General features: G+C 41.8%; 1 protein-coding gene across 1 annotated transcript; it reads right to left on the bottom strand.

The window, feature by feature from the left end:
- Positions 1-938: 938 nt before the first annotated feature.
- On the bottom strand, positions 939-12,460 carry pskh1 (protein serine kinase H1). Its single transcript, XM_080504351.1, has 4 exons — positions 12,255-12,460; positions 9,543-10,236; positions 8,189-9,118; positions 939-4,951 (listed from the first exon to the last, which is right to left on the bottom strand). The coding sequence occupies exons 2-4, from the start codon at positions 9,609-9,611 to the stop codon at positions 4,634-4,636; spliced, it is 1,317 nt and encodes a 438-aa protein (XP_080360477.1). The 5' UTR covers positions 9,612-10,236; positions 12,255-12,460; the 3' UTR covers positions 939-4,633.
- Positions 12,461-22,628: the final 10,168 nt, after the last annotated feature.

Raw genomic sequence — 22,628 nt, 5'->3', positions numbered from 1 at the left:
TATAAAAAAGCAGTGTGCTATAATCTACCATCTCTGCTCTCTCCCAGTCGAGTTTGCCTATGCCTCTGCATGTCAGGTAAAGTGACACCCACAAGTCTGAACCATGAGCAGTTAAAACAAATCTGCCAGATTTAAAGTCAAAGCAAAGCAATTAGATTGCATGCATGAATTATACAAACGTCTATAAATTGAAGTGCTGCACAGTGGCGAAGTGGCTATTACTCTTACCTCAGAGTTATAAAGTCTGGAAAATGAATATAAAAAATTAGTATGCAAATCAATTCAAAGAAGAAAAAAAGAAGCGACATTAAAAGTGTTTCCTGTTTAGATGCTCTATAATTAGATTTGTTGCTTCTGTGTGTCCATATATACTCTGCTTTTGCCCAGATAATGGCTTCAGTCCCCCATGACCAGGAGTCTGATGAGGCATTAATAAGATATGGATGAATTAATAGAGGTTATAGTCAGGTTTGGGAATCAGTGCAAAGGTTGTTTTACCATTTGCAGAGAATGTCCATCTGAAGCAGGCGTTTGCAGATTGTGGCTGTGGAGCCACACGTGCTTCTTTAGTCCTGAAGAAATAGCTAACACTACAACAAAAAGGAGAAATGCTGAAAAAGCTTTAAATAAGTTAAAATGACTTAAATTTCTGAAATAAATAAGCTTAAAAATGGGGAAAAAAATAATGAACTGAAACTGCTAAAAGAGCTAAAATAGTTCAAAACAACAACAAAGCAGTTGCATTGCTTTGGTTTGTGTACTAAATATTATTCAATTTGAATTTGATTGGACTGGTCAGCTACAACATCCAGACCGCCAGGTTTAAACCTCAGGCCGTATGTTAGACAGCCTTGATGTAAGACTTCAGGTTTTGAGTGCTTTATTGACATACAAAATTCATTTGTTTTTTTAGAAAGGAAGTCAATGGCAGGGGAATCCAAAGTGTTATCATTTATTTCGACACACAATAACAAGATGACACAACTGTTCTCAGCTAACAGTGTTGAGTTGGCTACTTCATTTAGGACAACAGCATTTTTATATATAGATATATATAAAAAAAAAAATCACATGTCAAAAATATATAAAAACACAAAAGAAGACACTTTTACACGAGTGTGCTGACATTCGGTAAATTTGGTTATTCATTGAACATGGTACACGATAAGGCACTCCATGAAATTCCTTCTAATTCCAATGACTACAATTCTGCGATTGAGGTTTATCTTACACACTATCAGGCCCTTGACAAAAATCAATTTACGAGTGTATTTTGCAGACAATAAGGCACCTTTAAAAGACAAATCCCCCTTAAATTTGCTTCCTTAGTGTCCATGAACCTTTTTTTTTTTTTTAAGTTTGCAGTGTGAATTTAATAATTAAAAAATACATTTTTGGCACAATCTGAGCACACTGACAAAACGCCACATTTTAAGGTCTGTTAAAAAAAAAAAAGAAAGATTAATTTAATCCAAGGAGGTGGAATGTAAGGAGACAACAGCAGTAAGACAAAGGAAAAGGGAGAGAAAAAGGAAAAAGGCACAACATCAAGAAAACAAACAAGAAAGCCAAAAGATGAAAAAGGAAAGAAAAAAAAAAACTGAGGTCAGCTTTCATGGCTCGATTGGGCTTCCAGTACACGTTAAAAAGTTCACAACAACAGCACACTTTTAGTCTCCGCGGAAAAGATCACAGACAAATACGAATGAAGCAACGGGAGGAGAGAGGTGGCTCTGTAACACTGGATTTACTCTGAAAGGACCAAAATACACACACACACACACAAAATAAACCCCACAGTGAGGTTTCAATAAACAAAGTTCAATCAAACGCTGTACATGAAGTGCTTCATCAGAGAAAAAACTGAGCAAAAAAGAAAAAAAAAAAAATCTGTATTTGACCTCCTAAAACGTTTTTCTTTTACCCAATTGGATAAAATCATCTTTAAAGCAACCAGCTACTAAAAAAAAACAACTAGATTTTTATATTCGGAGGGAAATTTATCAGCACGTGCCTGAATTGTGCAGTTGTCACAATATCTCCCAACACTGATGGTGTACGGTGGCCCAGAAGGGGCCAAACAATGCAAAAGCCACAACTTGAGTGAAAGAGAACATCTGAGAGCACATGTTTGTTTATGAGTCGATTGTGACGTTGAAATAATGTCCAAGTTGTGAAATGTTTCTTCTATTTATTCATCAAAGTGAAGTCATTTCGCTCGTTCGGCCGATTTTCATGCATTTTGGTCTCGGACTGGAAAGTGGTATCGCACATCACTGGCGTCATGGGAATAAATCCTATACAATCGTAAAGCTGGTTTATTTTAGTAGATATAAACATGGTGCCAAATTTGTAAAGAGTGTGCATTTGTGGGATGAGCTAAGCCGAATACGAGGTTAAACAAACTTCCAAAATGTTCTCATTTAACAGTTTTAACACTTTTGGGTAAAAAAAAAAAAAATGACATATTGCACTTATAAAGACAGTGAAATTATATTAATATATTTGTTTATGCATTCCCTGGTGAAATGTCTTCAAACTAAAAGGAGTGTTTCAAGTATGGCATTTATAGCAACCGATTGGCTGAATGACAATTACATATTCATTAGAAAGGTGGGGGTGGGGCTTAAAAAACAATCAAACCATTAGAACAGGGGTGTCCAACTCATTTTAGTTAGGGGGTCATATACAGACAACTTTGTTTCTTGAGTGAACCAGATCAGTAAAATAATGCCATAATAACATTTAAATTTCAAAGTTTTTCTTTGTTGTGGTGTGGAGTGCATCTGATAAAAATGTCAATATTTTTTTGCAAAACCAAACATTTCCAACTGAAAATGAGTACAATATCAACATGGAGCCCATTTTAATCTGCAAAATACAGTGAAATGTCCAAAACGACCTCTGATCTCAAAATAACCTGTTTCAATATTGCATTTTTGTTGTTTTCAGAAACTCATGGCTTTGAGGTTAACGCTAGTCAGCTAGCTTACAATAGCAGAGTCACCAATATCTCAGTTTGGGTATCAGTGTTATTATTCTTATAATTTACTAGCAAACATATTATTAATAATAAGAAATTTGTTTGGTGGTTTGGCCGGATTGGAGCTTCTTACAGATTATGAGTCACTGGTTTTACAGGAAAAGGAGGAAAGTTTAAAAACTATTAAAACATTTTTTAAATGTTAATGCAATTATGAGGCAGGACTGACAAGATGAAGGATATTAGCTAGCTTTTAGACGCTGGATAATAAAAGAGAAAGCTCTTTCTGTCAGAGTCCATTGAAACAACTTGCAGTTTTCTCACCGTCATTGTGGCTTTTGCATTTCGTGTTGTGGAAATTTAAATTGCCATGACTTTTATGGGATGCTAAATACCAACACATTCGGAAGTTATTTTGTTTCAAAATAACCATAAAACGAGTTTATTGAAACTGGAGGACCTTTACCCAACTTCAACTCCACACCGAGATTTCTCCACGACAAGAGGCATTTAAGTGCATCTGTACGCGGCCAAACGTGTCGACATGCAGAGCGTGAAGACGGCATTTAAACGCTCTTCTGTTGCGATATATTTTTCAGACACCTTCTTGACTGTTGGGCGAGAGTGCATTAAGCTTTTCTCATTTTAGCTGAAGAATGAGTGCCTGCTAAAGAGCAGTGTTGTGATCTGAACCACTACTGCTGCTAAATGAATGAATTATTTTAGTACGGAAGGAAGAAAATATCCTCAATCGGACCTATTTTTACCCAAACTGTGATGATCGGATGTAAATTGATGGGAGTTAAGAATTGTGTAACTTCTTCTCTCTTCAGGTAATTCCCCGCCGGAAAAAAAAAGAAGAAAAGTGCCTTTAAAAGCAATAGCGGAACTTGACGGCTACATACCGTGCAGTCTAATGAATCACCGCAGTAACAGGGAGGATCAGGACGGACTAACATCTGGGACTTCATAAGGGAAGGAAAATCACTGGTGCGCGTGGCTTACTTTTGTCCAACGTGACACATTTAGGATTAAACACCAACAACCAAATGGCTTCATGATCATCCCACGATTTTTTTTTTTTTTTGAGCACAAACGGAAGAAATAAATGGCAAGATCAGGAAAAGCATAACCTACAGAGATACGCCTTCATTTTGGCCGTCGAGGGTGCAATTATGTAGCAGTGTGATATGATTACTCATATCTTAAGACACGGTCTGTACAAATAGTACAAGAAATTCACAGCAATTTGTTGATTTTTTTTTTTTTTTTTTTTTGGTCCCCATCAGAAATGAGCCAAGTAGGGAAGGATCGGTTTGTTTCCCCTCCTCGAAAAGAATCCATTTTTTTCTCGGTAAGAAATGTCAGCATCCAGAACTCTGTTCAACAGATCCTCGTGGAAGGCCATTATCCAGTGACCATTTGTATGAAGACTAATAATCACGACAACAATAATAAATAAATACGTAGCAACACAGGGATTGGAAGAACACGAGGAAAAGAAGTGGAAGGCATCGTCCTGGTTGAAGTAATTAAAATTAAAATAATAAAGTGAAGGAGAGATTGAAAGAGGACGTGACCCTTTCTTGGGGTGCGTCGGGAGAGGAGTTCAGTGACCGTTCAGCGGCGAGTCGCCGCGGCGGCGAGAGTTCAGCCGTTGTACTGCTGCTGGTAGCGGCGGTTCAGCTCGCGGAGCTCCTTCTCCCGCACCCGCCGGGCCTTGTTGGATTTGGTGGAGCGGCTGGAGCGCGTGGACTGCGCCGACTTGGTGCTGTGGCAGCGCGACGAGGCGCGCTTCAGCAGGTTCTGGGAGATGCAGCGCTGCAGGTTCTTCATGGAGGACGAGGCCGCCATGCTGACGACCCAGGGGTGCTTGAGGGCCTGGCCGGCCGTGAGCCGCTCGCTGGGGTCCACCGTCAGGATGCGCTCCACAAAGTCTTTGGCCAGGTTGGACACGCTGGGCCACGGCTGGAAGGCGGAAAAGAGAGGCGGTCAAAGCACACAACCGCAAAACAATTCAGCGCATGTATACAATAGTAGAACCGAGGAGAACTTTCCTTTTTTGTCATCATTGTAATTTATTATCTTATTCCCTTACTTAGTTGACTTTGTTCTTTTCTTGATTTTTTTGTTGGTTGTGAACTGTTTTTTTTCCAAACACTTTCTGAAGCCTATTGCTTTGAGAAACAATATAATTCACCATTTTCTGAAATTCTAATGGTGGTTTAACTTCTATATTGTGACAATATTAAGCAGAATATATAGAAATGACAAAAAAAAATCCAAAAAACTGTCAAGTTTGTTGTGCCGTCTGCTCAAAAGTGTAAGCCAGCAAGTAAATAAAATGGTGAAATGTGCAAAATTCATCATGCTTGCTACGCAGAAGAAGGTTGGTAAGAATTAAACTTCACAATATCGACACAAAACTAATATTTATGAGACAGCTATGGTACTCTGTGTTGCATCTGAAATCCAAACCGCTGGTTTCAATGAGTGAACACAAGATGGCAGCAGAAGCCTGAAGCTCAGGACGTGCTGTACTCGCCATGGATGGTACTCCAAGTTCTGAACTCCTAAAAGTTTGGTCATCTGCCCACGTCAGAGGTTTGAGTCTTTAACGGGCTCGCAATCGACAACAGACGTCCTTCGTCAACTTGATTTCTGTCCAGTTTGGAAACCGCCTGGAAGCGTCTCGTCTGCACGTCGTCGCGTGTGCTTCGTATCAAAAACCAGAGTGACCTGCTGCCGAGTCTCACTGCGATTCTAACTCTTTATTTAGTGCGAGCGACTGGTAGTGAGTCAAACTCGACCCCCTACCGAGACAGGAATTGGGAATACACACACGCACGCACACACACACAGTTTGTACATGATGTCCTGCTTGGCAACCAGCTGTGTTTTTTGGTCTCCCCGTCGAAAAACTAACCGGCACAACCCTCCCCCAACATCCCCCCTCCTTTCTCTGCACACAGCAGGTAAATCACCAGCACTGGCTAAAGATACATGACACATATATAACCCTCCAACACACATTTCTCCCCCCCCCCCCCACCTACAACAATGTCCGGGCTGTGATCACTTCTATCTGCAGCTGTAAATGTGCACGTTATTTATCGCGGCTGTAAAGACCGGCGTCCCTGAGGAAAGAGCATTCAGGCCGGCTCCACCGCAGCTCCTCTGCTCAGGACACGGCTCTCTAAAAGGCCTTTCTTAGGAAAATACAGATGTACCCAAATGCAGGTCAGAATAGAGCCTCGTTGGCTCTATTCCCTTCCTCTGCTCTTGCCCTGAAGCAAGAAATGGGAAAATCTCACTCAAAGGTTTGACTCTCTCATGAAACGTCACCAAACCAAGTTAAAATGTCAATTTTGTACAATTGTATGCCTTAAGTAAATAGAAGCCAATAGTTTATGTATGTAGAGACCAGCTTTAAGCATATTATGTGCCAGAAATTGGTAATATGATGCATCGATTAAGGCAAAGACGAAAACGCAGCAAACCAACATCATCGCAAGTACATTGAATAAAACAATATGAGGGAATTGTGGCTTTGACAAAACAAATATCTGCTCATCTGCTGGATGATTCAATACATGTTTGAAATACTGGAAGAAGCATGCATTGTTGTTTTAAATCTCTGATTTTGGTCTCATAATGTGACTCGAAATACCAGATACATATTTTGTGCAGACAGAATTATTAAAACGGCTCCGTTGCAAATACAAAAGTAAAAACAGCAGCGTTCATTATGGTTATTCATTAAGTGTTTCCCCTTTGGGCCACTAGATGGCAGTGTCATAATAATGTCTCAACTGTTTCAACCTGAAGTGAGACATGGGAGTGAAGCCAGTTATAGGTAACCAACACCAGCATAATAAAACACTATGAAGTCAAATCCAACGATCAATCAAAAATACACACCAGCAGCTGAAATCAGGGGGTGAAAAAACATTGGACTACTTCTAAGTTCGAATACCTGCGGTGAGCAACTCTGTTTGGCAAAAAGTGGGGAAAAAAAAACCCCAAAGCCCCCCGATAAGTTTAAAAACTCCTGCTGCTCCAGTTGTAGTTTGCCGTCTAAAATCTGGTTTGACTCCACTACTTAGGGCAGACAGGAGGGCAGCCGCTGCTCATTGATAAATAATGCAACGTGTTTGTGGGCGAAGAGGAATCATAATCCGGATTTTCAAGGACGGATGCCACAGCAAACAGTAAACTTCACTCAGGTAGCATCTTTTTTTCCACGGCTTTCATCGAGTCTGAACTGCTTTACATTGTTAATGACATTCACACACACACTCGCTCACCAATGGTGGGGCACTTCAGCCACCCATTGGGAGCAGTGTGAGGTTTCGGCGTTTAACGCATGCAATTGAACCTACAACCTGTCAGCTTACCTCAGTCTGTTGTCTATTTAGGTGCGTGAGGAGACCTTAAATATGCTCACTGACATTCAGAAGTTATTGAATCTTCTTTGGTAAAAGTGTTGCTTTCTGGGGGTTTGTCTAATATTTATAGTAACTGTTCTGTTGTTTTAAGACATAATGTTCCTTTATTTACAATCTGCAGTCTTTCGGGCAACACCAAAGCCAGCAAACTTAACTCAACACCCACTGCATCACCCTGAAAAAACCCTGTGACGGTCAACTGTAGTGAAAAGCTCTTATTTACCAACTCCAAGAATATCCTGCAGCCCTGCTCCAGTATGTGCGGACCTCAGCTGAAACTCTGGCTTCCCTGGAAGTGACTTCAATTATTCACTGTGTCCGATCCGACCTTCTCTTACCTGTCAGGACACTGGAGATGTCAAAAATCTGGACCCGTCCCGGGGACAACTCGAGATGATTCAACTGCTTCTCATTAAATATTACAAAACTGCTCAGCTATTATTTGCGCTCCAGTGGCTGTATGTGGGGCAAACATTAACCAAGGGCCTCTTTGAAAACCTCACTGGCAACATTAACATCCCACGCTATGAAACAAAGGAATTGGCCACTCAGCATTCTTCCCAACTGGATAAACGGATAGAGGATACATTATTCCGCGCACACTTTTGAGTTAGAGACAAGTTAAAAGAGTGAAAAGTAATGTGTAAGTTGGGCGTGAAATGAGCGATAATACAAACGTTTGAATCACGTCACGTGAAAAATCTGTCGCCATGTGTGAGGGATCGATTTCAAACATTATCGAGATTTAAGCCCTCACCTCTCCAGAGAAGCTGTACTTTCCCTTGAGGATCTGCCGGTAGAGCCTCATGCGGTTGTCGTCCTCGAAGGGCATGGTCCCACTCAGCAGGATGTACGAGATGACGCCCAGAGCCCACATGTCCACAGCGTTGGTGTAGGGCTTCCTCACCAGGATCTCGGGGGCGATGTACTCCGGCGTGCCACAGGTGGTCTTCATCAGACACTCGTCTCCTTTCTTCCGGCTGCTGGCCAGACCGAAGTCGGTGATGATGATCTTGGAGTCGGCCCCGGGGTGGTAGTAGAGGAGGTTCTCGGGCTTCAGGTCCCGGTGCGTGATCCCCAAGGTGTGGAGGTACTTGACGCCGTCCAGCACCATCTGCAGCACTCGCGTGGCGTCGCGCTCGGTGAAGGAGCCCCGAGCGATGATGCGGTCGAAGAGCTCCCCTCCGGTGGCCAGCTCCATCACCATGTACACGCGCTCCGCCGTCTCGAAGACCTCCATCAGCTGGATTATGTTCGTGTGGCGAACCCGACGCAGGACGCACAGCTCCGACTCGCACACCTCCCTCCCCTCCCTGTAGCGGGTCTCAATCATCTTGATGGCGTACGGCTGCCGCGTGCTCTTGTGCTCCACGCGGACCACCCGGCTGAAGCTCCCGCGGCCGATCAGGGCTTTGATGTCGTACTTGGCCGTGACCCGCGGGTCGAACTTGGCTCGGTACTTTGCCACCTTCTTCCGCTGCGGGTCCGACAGTTCGGAGGGGTCCTTCGGTGGCGGGGCTGAAGCAGTGGGAGTGGCAGCCTGCGCCTGGGCCTGATGCGGGAAGGCGAAGTCGGCCTTGTCGCACGCCCCAGCTCCTCCGCCAACCACACCCACCTTGCTCCCGGTGCCATCGCCTCGTATGAAGTGCTTATAGATATCAGTCTGAGGAGGTGGGGGAGGATCAACCTGGGGAAGAAAAGAAGACAGACAAGTTGAGATCAACTTTGCTCGATCTTCATACGTCCTAGAATAGACATATGTTGCATGATCTTGATCAATCTTTCACCGCATCACAAATTAGTTTTTGGGCGTTTTTTTTTGTATTGTTTTGTCTGGTAATAATGATTTAAAGTTCAATTGAAGAAGACAGCAATTTGTTCTGCACATCCGATTCAAAAACTGTACATTCTTCAATTTCTTTTTTACTATAAACCTGCTTTTCTGTTGGTTGAACAGAAACAAACCAGCTCCACGTGGCCCGAAGACCAAATAATGGCCATTTAAGTTATATTGAAACACTATTAGAAGGATAGTATTGATTGTGATGTGTAAAACACTTCACAGAATTGTGTTTGTGCTGGTATGAGCAGTGACGGTGTTCTTCACTGACCTTTTTGACCAGGTCCAACTGAACGTCCCCTGGAGGCTCAGGGAGGACCTTACTGTTCCGGCACCCCATCACATCACGCGGGGCCGCTGCCCAGCCAGCCACACAGGCCACCAGGAGCCCTGCCTCATCACCGCAGCAGCCGACTCGACGAGCTCAGGACAGCCAACATCCGGGCCGTGCCCGCGCCGCGACAGGGGGCTCGTGAAGAACGCTGATCACACCCACTCGAGTTCCGGCGAGCTGGCATCAGCAAGCACAGTTTATGAAGACGACAGAGTCCACTTTGAAAACTCCCCAAGAGTTCATGAATGCATTTCGTTCCAACGCCTCTCGCCCCTTGAAGACCCTCTAGCGGGGCCCCATCTCACACAGCGCAATAGACAGGGAAGCTGACTACATGCAGCCGGTATGGATGCTCAGAGAACTGATTGATCGGGGGGAGGGGGGAGTGGTTTTACCCCGGGGGCAACACAGATTCGGTAAAACAAGCTTAACTTGGGGGGGGGGGGGGGGGGTGCCTTTAGGAGAAAAGGGGAAGTTATCCTTGGGTCTCTTGCAGAACTTCAGCGGAAAAGAAGATCATCAACTATACTTCGATCCATTGGGGAAAAGCTGCAATGTCAGCAGCGGTCTTGCCACAGATGAAGCAGCTCCCCTGGAGACTCGCAGGCTGGAGACGCACGGCGGAGGGAAGCTGTGAAATGCAAAACGCACGATAAAATATGAAACCAAGTTTGTGTAGATACCCCCAAAGCAAACATGGCAGGAGCAGGTTATTTATAACGAAAGATAGAAATATTTATAGAAAGCAGTTACAGACAGTAGCAGACTCATCTTGGCACATTTCTGCCCTCGACACTGCTTGGTGTAATGATTTCATCCAATCTGTCTTGGGACGCCCAAATCCTATATGTTCTCGCAAAGACGCGTCTAAGGGTCCATTATACTTTGGTTGTAGCAACGTCTGGCTTAAAGTCATTCAGGTCTTGAATGTGAAAGCCTTTATCTGGGCAGGATCCGTAAGGAAAGCATTTCGGTACAAAAAAAAAACAAAAAACTCTGCTGCAAGATCTTTTTCTATGTAATAGGTGTGATGATGCCACCTTAACTAACCTAACCAAGATCCTCAAAGACCGGTCGTCCCGCGACCGAAGCATCCCGCCCAATCTCGCTCTCACACACACTCTTTTTTAGCAGCTTTGTTCTCAAACTGCTCTTGAAATCAAAGAACATTTCATACTGGTGTGATATATTCATTCCTTAACTTTCATGACGACCCAATGACCCCTCTTGCCTATGTGTTTTATCCAAAACGCTACAAATCGAAATATATGTAAAACTACAAGCATTTCAGGACACAATGCTTGTAAAAGTGATGCGGTACTCCATTCAAGCCAAATATAAATTTGACTTTTCCCAGTCTGGGAGGTTCAATAGAAATGGGTTCAATAGAAAAGGAGAAAAAAAAATGCCCTGTATATATGTTGGTTTAATATTGTTTTTTTTATGTTTACATGTTGTATTTTTATATATCCAGAATGTTACATGTCTGTCTAGAATGTTATATCTTTAATTTCATGCTGCACAATATGCTTTACATTGTCCCTCAGGGACAAATAAAGTGCTGGAAATTGACGTATGGAAACATTTTCGCGGACGTAAATCTCACGGAATGAAGACACAACATTGTGAGCTATGTAGCTCTGATTGAATAACTGTCAAGTCCAACGTAAGGTCACAAGAGGTTGGAGTCGATACCAGTTGAATCTGGACGACTGGATTTGGGTTCTACATTTATTATTATTTTTTCAAACAGTTCATCCCTTATCAATTCATTGATGGCAGTGGAATTGGAAGTTTCTGGTCCAAGCCTCCTGTGAATGTTGAATTAAATAGAAAATCCCTCCCCACAAGCTGTTATTCTCTCCTCTCCTCTATCCCTGAACCCCAGAAAGAGTCCATCGCCTCAACCTGCACATTTGGAATTGCAAGGTCTTTCTCTGTAAAAGTGCCTTGAAATTACGCAGTTGTTTTTGGCACTATTAGAAATAAAATTGGATCTAATCAGTCTTTCCTTTGCGAAGGCTGGCTTGTGGAATCCTGAAGCCACATTAAGTAAAGGAGCTAAAAGATTTACTGATTCAACTGCTTTGGGACGCTTGCTGCCTGCACAAATACAAATATGCCTGGGGGAATGTAAACTTGCCCACACATAACACACATGGGGGAAACATGCAAACTCCACCAAGCAATGAGGAAGAGCGCTCAGTGCTCTTACCTAGCTTTTCAAACTAAAAGTCAAATCTTAAATCTCGACAAACACACAGATTTACTTTGGGATTCACGCGCTGACTGCAGATTGTGTGACTGTCTCAGCCAAAAAGTGATCAGACATGTTTAAAAATGGCCAAGAAAACAAGAAGATGCTTTTAGCACTGTCACAGATGGTCACTTCAATGTCGAGCTGGAAGTTTTTATACCGAAGAAACTACAGAAAGTATATATAACAACTGCTTTTTTTTTTTTTTAAGAAACCAACAGGCCTTACTCATGTAGATGTTTTCCCGCAGATTGAAGCTTTTTTTTTTTTTTTTTTCCCCTTTGTTTTAGCGATCCTCCATATTTTTCGATGATCACTTCCCGACGACTTCAACAAACAAACTTTGACTTTAAAAATATTTAAAAGTTTCGTAATGAGACCTGTTGACTTACCGGAGAAGCGAGAAGAGTGTGAGCATGCTAAGTAGCCTGCTAGCAGCAGGGCAGGACTCCCAAAGCCAGCCTCCTCACCCCACTCTCTCTCTCTCTCTTTCTCTCCCTCTCTCCCTCACTCACTCAGCTGGCCTCTCCATTTTCACCTTCTTTCCCAACTTCGCTCCGGAGGACAAGCTAAAGCTCCATGTCTCCTTTCCAGAACAAACTCCGTCGTCTTCTGTTTGTAACACAGTTTTAAACTGTGAAGGGAGTTTTAACAAAAACAATCAGAGTTGCCCCAGTCGGTGACTTTTTTTTTCTTCCCCCCAACTAGGACCACCTTCCCACAGCCGGGGAGAGAGAGGAGGCAAGAGCTCGCAGGAGGCGCGCTTCTTCCGGCTACTCGCATTCACAATAAGACCGCTGGGAACACTTGTGATAATAGTTTTGTTTTTGTTTTTTGTGACTTGATATAGATGAGAAGAAAGATGTGAATACTTGGTAAACATGTATTCTGCCCTTGATATCCATCTATCTATCTATCTATCTATCTACCTGTCTATGTGATCTCATATCTATAGAAAAGCTGTGAACACTTGTTAAAACATCGTTTGTTTACTTGATATCTATTTTTTTTAAGAAAAGCTGTCAACACTTCTGTATTGTATTACATGTTCAAAATAAGCTGATCAAGAAAAACTTTTTATGTGTTTTCATATTTTTTGCAGTGAAGTAAAAGATTTAAAAAAAATCTGGCTTATCGTTATTGAAGGTTATTATCCAATCATCTTAGAGATAGAACTGGGCTGTATGCCGATCCGAACTGAAATGGGTTTGACACTCATGACCTACAGAGTAAAAATTAATCTACATAGTGATTAAAGCTACTTCATCAGCAGACTGGACCAAACACATCAAATGTCTTCAAGTCTAATTAAAGCAGAGCTGCCACCTCTCATTAGCAGTAAAATTCACCATTAATTCAAAAGTCACAGCAATGCAGTTTGCTTCAGAATTAAGGATATTGAGCTATAAATCCATAATCTTTATATTGCATTCGTTGATGGGTGAGTGTTAGAAATTTTTGCATTGAGTAGTTGTTTTTTTTTTTTTTTTGGGGGGGGGGGTTCTGTGAATGGAGGCTGGAAAACTGAAGGACCTAAACTTGGGAGGTTCTTGTAGTGAAGCTTTTGTGGTGGCTCAATTGGTACAGCAGGTTGTTCTCGATTAGAATGTTCCAGGTTGAATCACATATCTGTCCATTTGACAAAGTGTCCTTGAGCAAGCCATTGAACTCCAAACTGCTCCCACTGGACGGACTCGTCGTCTTGTATGGCAGCCACCTCCAATGGTATGTTCACATATCATATAGGTGAATCAGACAATTTAAAGCACTTTGGGGACTGCTAAATCAGAGTAAAAGTGTTATATAAGTGAAATCCGTTTAGTATTTGTGTAATAAGCCAACCTCATGAGGTTGTATTGCTGCAACCACCCATCTGGGAACAGGAATAGTGACAAATTGGGAAGAACCCATTTCCCAGTTTATGTGACAAAAACACAAACAAGCAATATATCACATAAATCACACAAAGATATTAAATCTAAAATGTCTGATATAGTGCCACAATAACATCTAATTTTAAACTTTAAAGATTTTCTTTGGTGTGGCACAAATGTCAATATTTTCACAAAACCAAGCAATTACTCTGGGAAATGACTACAATGTCACCATAAATCCAATTTTAATCAAACCTTCGCAGCTCTGCTCTCAGTGCTGTGTTGTGTCCACGACTCTTAAGAAATTTGTTATAAAAAAAAAAAAAAACAACAACCATATTTTACGTATTTTGGACATTTTTGGCATTTATTTGGTGTGCCCATTTGTAGCCTCTTACAGGCCGGTTTTCGTCCATGGGCTCGCTATTTTTAGAAGCTTATATTTAGAAGCTTACTTTTAGTGGGACTTTTTGTCAATTCCAAGCTCAAGAGTGCATGGTTTGCGATTATTTTACATTGAAGGCCAAATCTTCCATTTCCTGTGTCTTGGTGTCTAACTGAACATGTGTTTCTTCCAACTAACCCCCCTCCCTTTTTTGAGAGAGAGAGAGAGAGAGAGAGAGAGAGAGAGAGAGAGAGAGAGAGAGAGAGAGAGAGAGATTGTACGACCTTCCCCTGGCTTGTTTCGACCCCATTAAGCCCTCACCGTCACTTCCTGCATCCAGAGAGAAGTCACTCTGACAAAACTGCTGACTTCTGCCTTGGAAAACTACTAGAAAATCTGAGAGGTGTATTTACAAGTTGAGGTTCGACACAGGAGGACTTCGATTTAACAGATCATGCCTTAAGTCAGAACTTCTTAGAGAATTTGTGATGCTCCAGCTCCAGTTTTCAAGCCTTCCCTGCACATCTGAGAACAATTGTGATGTTGCGTCAATGAATATTATAGATTATAGCTTATTTTGTTAGTTCTTAATGTGGTGGGGTCCCAATGGGCAACTATTTGGGACCCCTGGTAGACTTAAGGGTTCTTTTGGGGTTCAAGTAACCCACTTTATGTAATGCAGACTTGCATATGAAATTGAAAAAAGAGTCCAGTGGGAGGCCTTGTTTTCACAACTGCCTCTCTGCATTCACATATGTTTCCATTATATGGGGGTTGGTGTGTTCTAAGCTAAAATCTAGATATTGGCTTTACTTTGAAGGCTCACTGAAAAAAAAAAAAAATCAATTTGAAGTTGGGAGTTGGAGCAGCATAAGCAGCACGTCTTCACATGCCGATGTTCAAATCTGTTGCAAAGTTTTTCCACATGGTGTCACTGCATGCATAAAAGTCCCTTCAGGGCCACCTCGAAACTGTAAAGTCACTTTTTAAAGAGTCTTTATTGCACTGACTATGCCTTTGCATGTGTCCACTATACTGGGGTGAGCAACATTCACCCTGCTTGTTTCATGAGCGAGGCAATAAAATAGACATGTCCTTGATCCAATATGGATGTGACACGACACCCAGGCCTCATGCGGACCGACCACAGTGTGGGATGCAGCAGAATTTTGTGGAGTGGCGTTAAATGTGGAGGATTAGTAATAGGAAGACAAATGTTCCAGAAAGAGAGACAGAGAGACAGTAAAATTCATCTTATGATGCCAATAAAGCTCCTTGAATTGGATTGAGGGAGTGAAAATGAGTGGGGGAGAATTGTGGGGGTGACGGAGGAAGACAACCAATGACAGATGGTGGGTACCAGACAGAAATATAGGAAGAAAGGATGGGAGGGAGGAGGGGGAGGGGGGGGGGGGGGCGATAGAAAGAGAGATGAAGCAGCAGAGAGTAATCAAAATGGAAAGAGGGAGATACAGAGCGATGGAGGAGGACACAAGGCACCCGAGAGGGAGAGATAGAGAGACAAAGATGAGACAAAGAAAGAAGATAGCGGCAAAGGAGGGGAGTCTCAGAGGGCTCGTGCTGCCTGTCTTCTCCCGCTCCTGCCCCATCTGCAGTGCAGCTGAGGTCAGGGCCTCTCTGGCTCTGCAACTCGCTGCTACATCGTCATCCCTGTGATTGATCACCGCTTTGTCGCACTCTGATTAAGATGCTTTGTCTGAGCACCTCGCTTCTATTGACACTTGTGTGTATCCACCCACCACCACCCGCCTCACCGCATCACCACTCCTACCCCACTTCCTCCACCTTTACCCGCATCTCCCTCAATTTCCGCCTCCTCTGTCCCGTTGCTCACTCTCCATCCTCCCCGCTCACAAAGGTCAGTATCATCTATTAGATCTAAATTTGCTGACTGCTGTATTATTTATCCGTACAGTGGAAGAGGAGGCGCTCTATTAAAAGCTCAATTGACTCCATCTGTGTCCTCAACTCCATTAATATCCCCATGATGGTTCGCCCATCATTTGTGCGTCTATGCTTGTGGAAAAGAAGAGCAGCTCTGGTGTGTGCCAGTGTGCGCCATGTGCTCCTGTGAGCGGAGCCAATGTGAGTTTACTGCGAGTCTTTACAGGCAGTCCGGTGCTGTGGGACGAAAACGAAGAACTCTAGAAAATGACAATCCTGAGTTAGGTACGATCTGTGCGCAAGGATATTGCTATTTCTGCACCCTCTCCTCTCCTTTATCTGCCCCCCTTTGCAGCAGGGTACTCCCCAGGAGAGTCGGGCTTAGAGGTAAAAAAAACAAAAAAGAGAGACACCGCTGCTGCATGCCAAAAGTACAATCAGGTCACAGTACACTTACTATTGATTACCAAAGGCGCATTACTCCCTCAAGGAATATTGCATGATACTGGCAACACAGGAGATAAAGCTATCAGAAGGTACAACTCGCGTCTTGTAAGGATATTATGACCACCGCAGGCAAGCTATTAGTTTCTAGGGGAATACTGTGAGCAGATTATGTTTTTTTTCTATTTCTGCATCTACAGGGCAGGTGTCACAGATACAGTCAGAGCTTCATTCTTATTTGGTCCCTGTTGAATTGCAGACATCTAAAAACACCTTTGATATCTTCCATAATCATCTTGCTGAGTCAGTCGCAACCTTTCTTCTTTTTCCTTTGTCCCACCAGATCGCCCTCAAGAAAGGCTCTGGGCTCCTCTTCAATGTCTGATGTGCCAGAACATTACAGTGAAGCCAAGCAAAGGCAGATACACCCGAAATGTATCCGTCTTCAGTCTGTACCAAGTCTCAGGGGACTGCCATTGATCCAAGTGGAGAAAATCACACTCACACACATGGTCAGCATGCAAACTGTGGACCATGATGCCCCGCCCTTCCCCAGACTCAAACCGAGGATTTTCTTAATGTGAGGCAGGAATGCAAACTTCTACACCACAGTGCAGCGCCATATCAAAGCAGCAGGTTCACAAGTTTGCCTTCCTGTCTAGAAAGCTTCTTATTCTGCGTTTTTTCTGACATGTGCAAATTAAATTTTGACAACCTCAGAGCAGGAACAGCCTTAGGCCCCTCCTGTGATCTCAAGCAACCCCAAGGGGGTCCCAGAGCCGGGGTTGGGAACCTCTAATCTTGCCGATAGTAAATAAATGCTAATGTCTGCTGCAGTCATTGATTTATTTATTCACTTATTTTTATGGCAGTTGGTTTGGAGATGTCTTAAAGTACCTGGGTGAATACTTCAACTTCTTCTTGATACACAATCAGAACTGTCAATCGATTGACAATTATGACAATTACTGCACAGAGACTCGGGGAAAAGACAACAGCGTGAGTACCAAAGCACACAACTGGTATGCAGATACAGGACAACATGAACTTTAATAAGGTTGATTGGAAATTTTCCTCTCAAGTTCAAAGTTGTTCCAGAAGTTACTCAAGTCCAGTTCAAATCAAAAGTATGCAACAAAAACATAAAAAAAACAAAAAACAAAGCAAACAATAAATTTCCAGTAAAATAGCTTTTCTTCCTGACTGCTTTAGTGGAATGCCTTAAAGTTACTTGAGATAACAACACTGCGACCCCAGCTTTACAATTGGTGACAGCGCACTGAAAGTCATTTCATTGCTCGTGAAATAGCATCACCATCAAAGCCACGCTATGTGGTTCGATTTCGAAAAAAATGTGCATGCTGGAGGCTGCAGAAATTGTGTCTCTTGATGAGCAAGAGGATTTGCCATTATTACATCAGTTTGTAGAGAAACACTAGTAGATTTCACATCTTTAAATAGAAATAGGAGATTAAAAACTGCGGCACAGTGTGAACTGTTGCATTTTTGAATGCAGCAGAATTCAAAAGAAAGTCTTTGAAAATAAGACACCTGTTTGTAATGATATTCTTTATGTTGTTCCTTTTTGCAGTTAAACAAAGCGACATTTTGGAGTTGCACAAACATAAGGATGAGTAACTCTCATTTGACGAATCTTGCTGCACTTAAAATCAATTGGAGTAGTTAGACACCTCTGGTTAAATATGTCAACAAAAGTTAACAAGAAATCTGGATCTGGCCTGTTTTTAAAGCTCCCATGTCTGTATCGATAATTGAAGCCAAACAACAGATACATTTGAAATTCACAACACATGAATAGGTTTTGTTTTTCTTTTGAGCTGAAAGCATCAGTATCTTCTTCATATTTGTTCTGACTTATTCAAATGACACAACAAATACACTCACTGAAATGTCTTGTTTGCTAAATTTCAAAAGCGACTTAGATAATTTACTCTTTACAGACCAACGGGTGAATGAGGGTTTAATGCTGAGGGTAAATATTGGCTATGCAGCTAACAGACACAGTGACATCTGCAGCCAAATCTGAGCCAACTTCCGTCCAATAATAACTCTGCGGAGAGGAAATAGCTGCACAAAGCACTACCGTGGATGCCCTTAAGTAAAAGAAACAAGGTACTCCAGTTAAACTTGAGGCCTGATAAATCACTTTCGTAAAAGTGAATGAGAAACAACTGTGGTGATGAAGTACTTAAGAAGTCCTTAGGCAGTGCACAGTGGGTAGGTGTTAATTTATTAGCATTCGGCTTAGGAGACAGGAGTAGAAAGGCGGTCACAGAGGGATCCACAGGCAGACTAAGATAAATAGAGCAGACGCCTTACAGAAACAAATGTGTGGAACGAACACGTTTGCTCAGGTATTCGTACATCAGCTCCACTGCTTCCTTAAAGTGCAGTTTGGAGAGTTTTGTATGAAGAGCTTGGGGAAAAAAAACAGTCACAAACTTTTACTTTTGTGTCTTCACAGTGACTGGATTAACATCTGGAATTTAAATGGATTTATTAAAAACAAATACCTACACACGTTTATCAGTGCGTGCACCAAATAGAAACAGGTGAACCGCAATGTGGATGGCGCTGCAAGAAGGTCGAAAATTGAAGTAAGACCGGGTGAAATTATCTGTCATTCAAACACAATCCACAACCACACTTGGAGCGAAGAGTCAGGTGCGACAGGGTATTTCAGAAAGTGCCTCCATCAATATTTCTGTCCCCTTACTGTTTCCCAGCTGAGGTGGTAAATGAAACTCTGAGAAGCAGTATCTGTCATTCTGTTAACACCACAGCGACCCACTGAGTCAAATCATGTCTGACTTAGGACATTGTCTTCCTTTGGAGAGTTTACTCTCAGAGACAGCCTCAAAGCTCACATGAAACCCTTTTGTGAACTATCAAAGTCAAAATATTCTAAATAATATCCTTTTAAGTTTTTAGTTTTTTTAACTCTTAGATTCGTTTCCTTAAAGAATACAAAATACATGATGACTAAGAAAATATTGAGCGTATCTTTTATTTTTATATCTTCTTTTTAAATTCTGCTTGCATTCTAACAAAAAGACATGACACAGTCCTTCAATTCATACATTCTCAGTACTGGTTACAAATCACAAGGGATGGAAGCTAAGATAACTAACATTGGAGAAAAAGTAGAGCTAATCCTGGACTGCTCACATGTTAGCACATTGAGACAGGTGACCACACATTCCAACCAACCAACTAACCAAACTCAAGCACAAGGAGAATCATGCAAAAAACCCCAAAACAAACAAAAAAAGTACATGTTATTCCTTGTACTGTCATGTGACAATGTGACCCGCAAAGGAACATGTCTCAATGGACAAATGCGGTATTTACACCCTGACTTGAACCAGAATTTTTTTTTTTCTTGGTTTGTTGCAGCCCACCAAACCAAAAGATTTGAACAAAACATGTTTTGCAATCTTCAAAATGATTTGTGGGACCAGTACCTTGAGGACAACAAAGACTTGGATTCAAGGATGATTTTCACTCGAACTCAGCGAGGGAGCTTTGCTGTCAAATGATTTAGCACCAGATTCTTCACAAATGTAGATGAGCAACCATCATGTGACCCGGCTTCAGCCCGACGTCTCCTCACCGGTCTGATTGTGGTTCCTCAACACTGCCTGAAGTTCTTCTGTCTTCTTATGTCGCGGTGGGATTCTGACTTAGAAGCATTCAGCCACAATGGCCTTGCACCACTGGTCCATACGCCCAATTCCTGAAGGTGCCGAGCAGGACAACTGTCACACTGAACTGTCTGACGATAACTTCAAATGCACGCTGTTCCAAATGAACTTTTCCCAGACTGGAAGTGGGGAGCAGAGCTGAACAAGAAGCTTGGGGATGAATTTTGCTCTATCAACCAGCAATAAAGTGATTGCAGATGTAAGAAGGAAGGATTATTTTTGCTTGATGATGATCCCGTTCTTGTTTTCACTTCATGGGCCAATTAGATGTAAAAGAGTAATCCTTCGAGGTTGTACAAATTGCCAGACCCAGGAGCACCAACTTATCAGGAGAGTGCAAAACACAGAGCTTAGTGTGAGATTAGAGAATGATTATTTCAACTTGTTTGGGAACAGTTCACACTCCATTCTTTTTGCAGCTCTGAGTTACGCTGTCTTGCTGAATGGAGAGATTCAAATGTGCTGAGGTTTGATTGGAGCGGATTCCCCACAGGAGTGGAAGAATGCCATTATAAGTGGATGATCTCATTAATGAGTGGAAATCGAAGAAGCAGCACAAATTGGACCTATAAAAGAAAGTTGTGCATTTTTCCTCCCCGTGTAATAAAAGATAAAGCAGCCATTAAATAAAAAAAGAAAGCAAGAAGGTTTGAACGAAAGCTGATAAATAAGCATCATGGTTCAAATAAAGGCTGCTCTGCTCTGTTCCGAAGTAGAACAGGGAGGAGGGGGCGGGGCGGCGGTGGGGGGGTGTTTGACAGTCAGAAGATGAATAACTAGAGTTGGAAAGGATATTGTCAGCTTTGAATAAAGACAATAACAAAACAATAGTTCAGTCAGGACACATCAAGGTTTTTACGATTCTATTTTTCTCCCATGAAACAAATCTGAACTAGTTTAACACAAATTTTCCCCCAAGCTCATAACCAAGCCAGCACAACCCGAGACACAAATACATGCATAATAAGGAAAATATCAAACATCACTGACATCTGATTGGAATAGAATTCCATTTCTGATAGGAGGCTGTAATGTAGCAGCAACGATGACACAATTAATCTGGCTAAATGAGAAGCAAATGTTAATTTAAGCTGCCTCCTGTGAGTAAATGAGAGTGTGGTTAGAGCATGTGATTATTAATGTTTAATTTATCATTATCATCTAAAATGCCCTGTATTGCATGCAGAAAAGAACAATTTGTATATGAATTTAATGGTTTAAATGATAATTAGGATGATGAAAAAAGGTGCAAATATGAACACTTTCAAGTTAATCAAGCAAATGGCCAACTCGTTTGTTGTCATGGCAACAACTACACCGTAAATGAATAAAGCAAACCTTCTTAAGGGGAAGTAATGCAAGGGTTTGTTTCACAAGTAACTCATTACATCTTACTTGCACGACTTCATAGATTAGCTACACAATATTTGAACCTTTTAGTGACCAAAGTAATTTTGCTTTTAATTCATGCTTCTAAAAAGTTATATCTTGATTTAAAAAATATATATTTTTATGTTGGAACAGTGGTATATGTTAATGTCTAAAAAAAAAAATGTCAGAACTCCAGTGACAGATTTGTCTGATTTGATGTTGTACATAGACGAGGTGAGGTGATTTCTGTGATTTTAATAATTTTCAATGAATTGTATAATTTATAAATGGCACATAAGGACGTATATTTGTCTGATTTTCCAGACTATAAGTCACGTCAGACAAAAAACGCCACAGAAAAGTGACGTTTTCCAGATCATGACAAAATAACTTTATAAAATGAAACAAGATACATGAGGGAATTCATAAAATACCAAAGAAGAACTGTAAACAATGTGAATATCACAGGAACACATAGAACACAGAAAAACACAGAAGTTTACATAAAAGTTGTCGTACTTTTATTCTTTCTGTTTGAATAAAATAAAATTGACTACAAACCTTAATTTGCTATCAATCTAAGCAAATAAACACATTTCCCACCATGTCAAGCCTTTCCCTTGCAGTGCCGCATTCAGTAACTCTCTTTCTCTTCTGCTGAGGACAGTCTTAATACAAGAGCCGGCGAGCAGCAGCGAGATCCCACCTGACCCATGTACAGCACAGGCAATGCATAAACATATCTCGCAAGGATGCAAAGTTAATCTTTGCTGATGGATTTACGAAGCCTCTGAGATCAGCACATGACAACACATAAACAGAAGTAAATTATTCTGCCCTTAAAAGAGAAAGCTGGAAGTATCAGCACTGAATGTTGAATGAGGTTCACCATTGTGTAGGTATGGGTTGTAGTTTCCAATCAGAGACATACCGGCTGTTTAACTGTTGACCTGCTATCCTGACGCAATACTCAAAAGACTGTTTATTTGGTTGGGCTTTCTGTACAACGGCAAGATAAATGAGATGTGAAATAACAAAGTAAGGCCATGCATCTGATAAATC

Source organism: Blennius ocellaris (genome assembly GCF_963422515.1).
Source record: "Blennius ocellaris genome assembly, chromosome: 11".
Lineage (NCBI taxonomy): Eukaryota > Metazoa > Chordata > Actinopteri > Blenniiformes > Blenniidae > Blennius > Blennius ocellaris.
The sequence above is the reverse complement of the archived record's forward strand: the minus strand, read 5'-3'. Positions and strand labels throughout refer to the sequence as shown.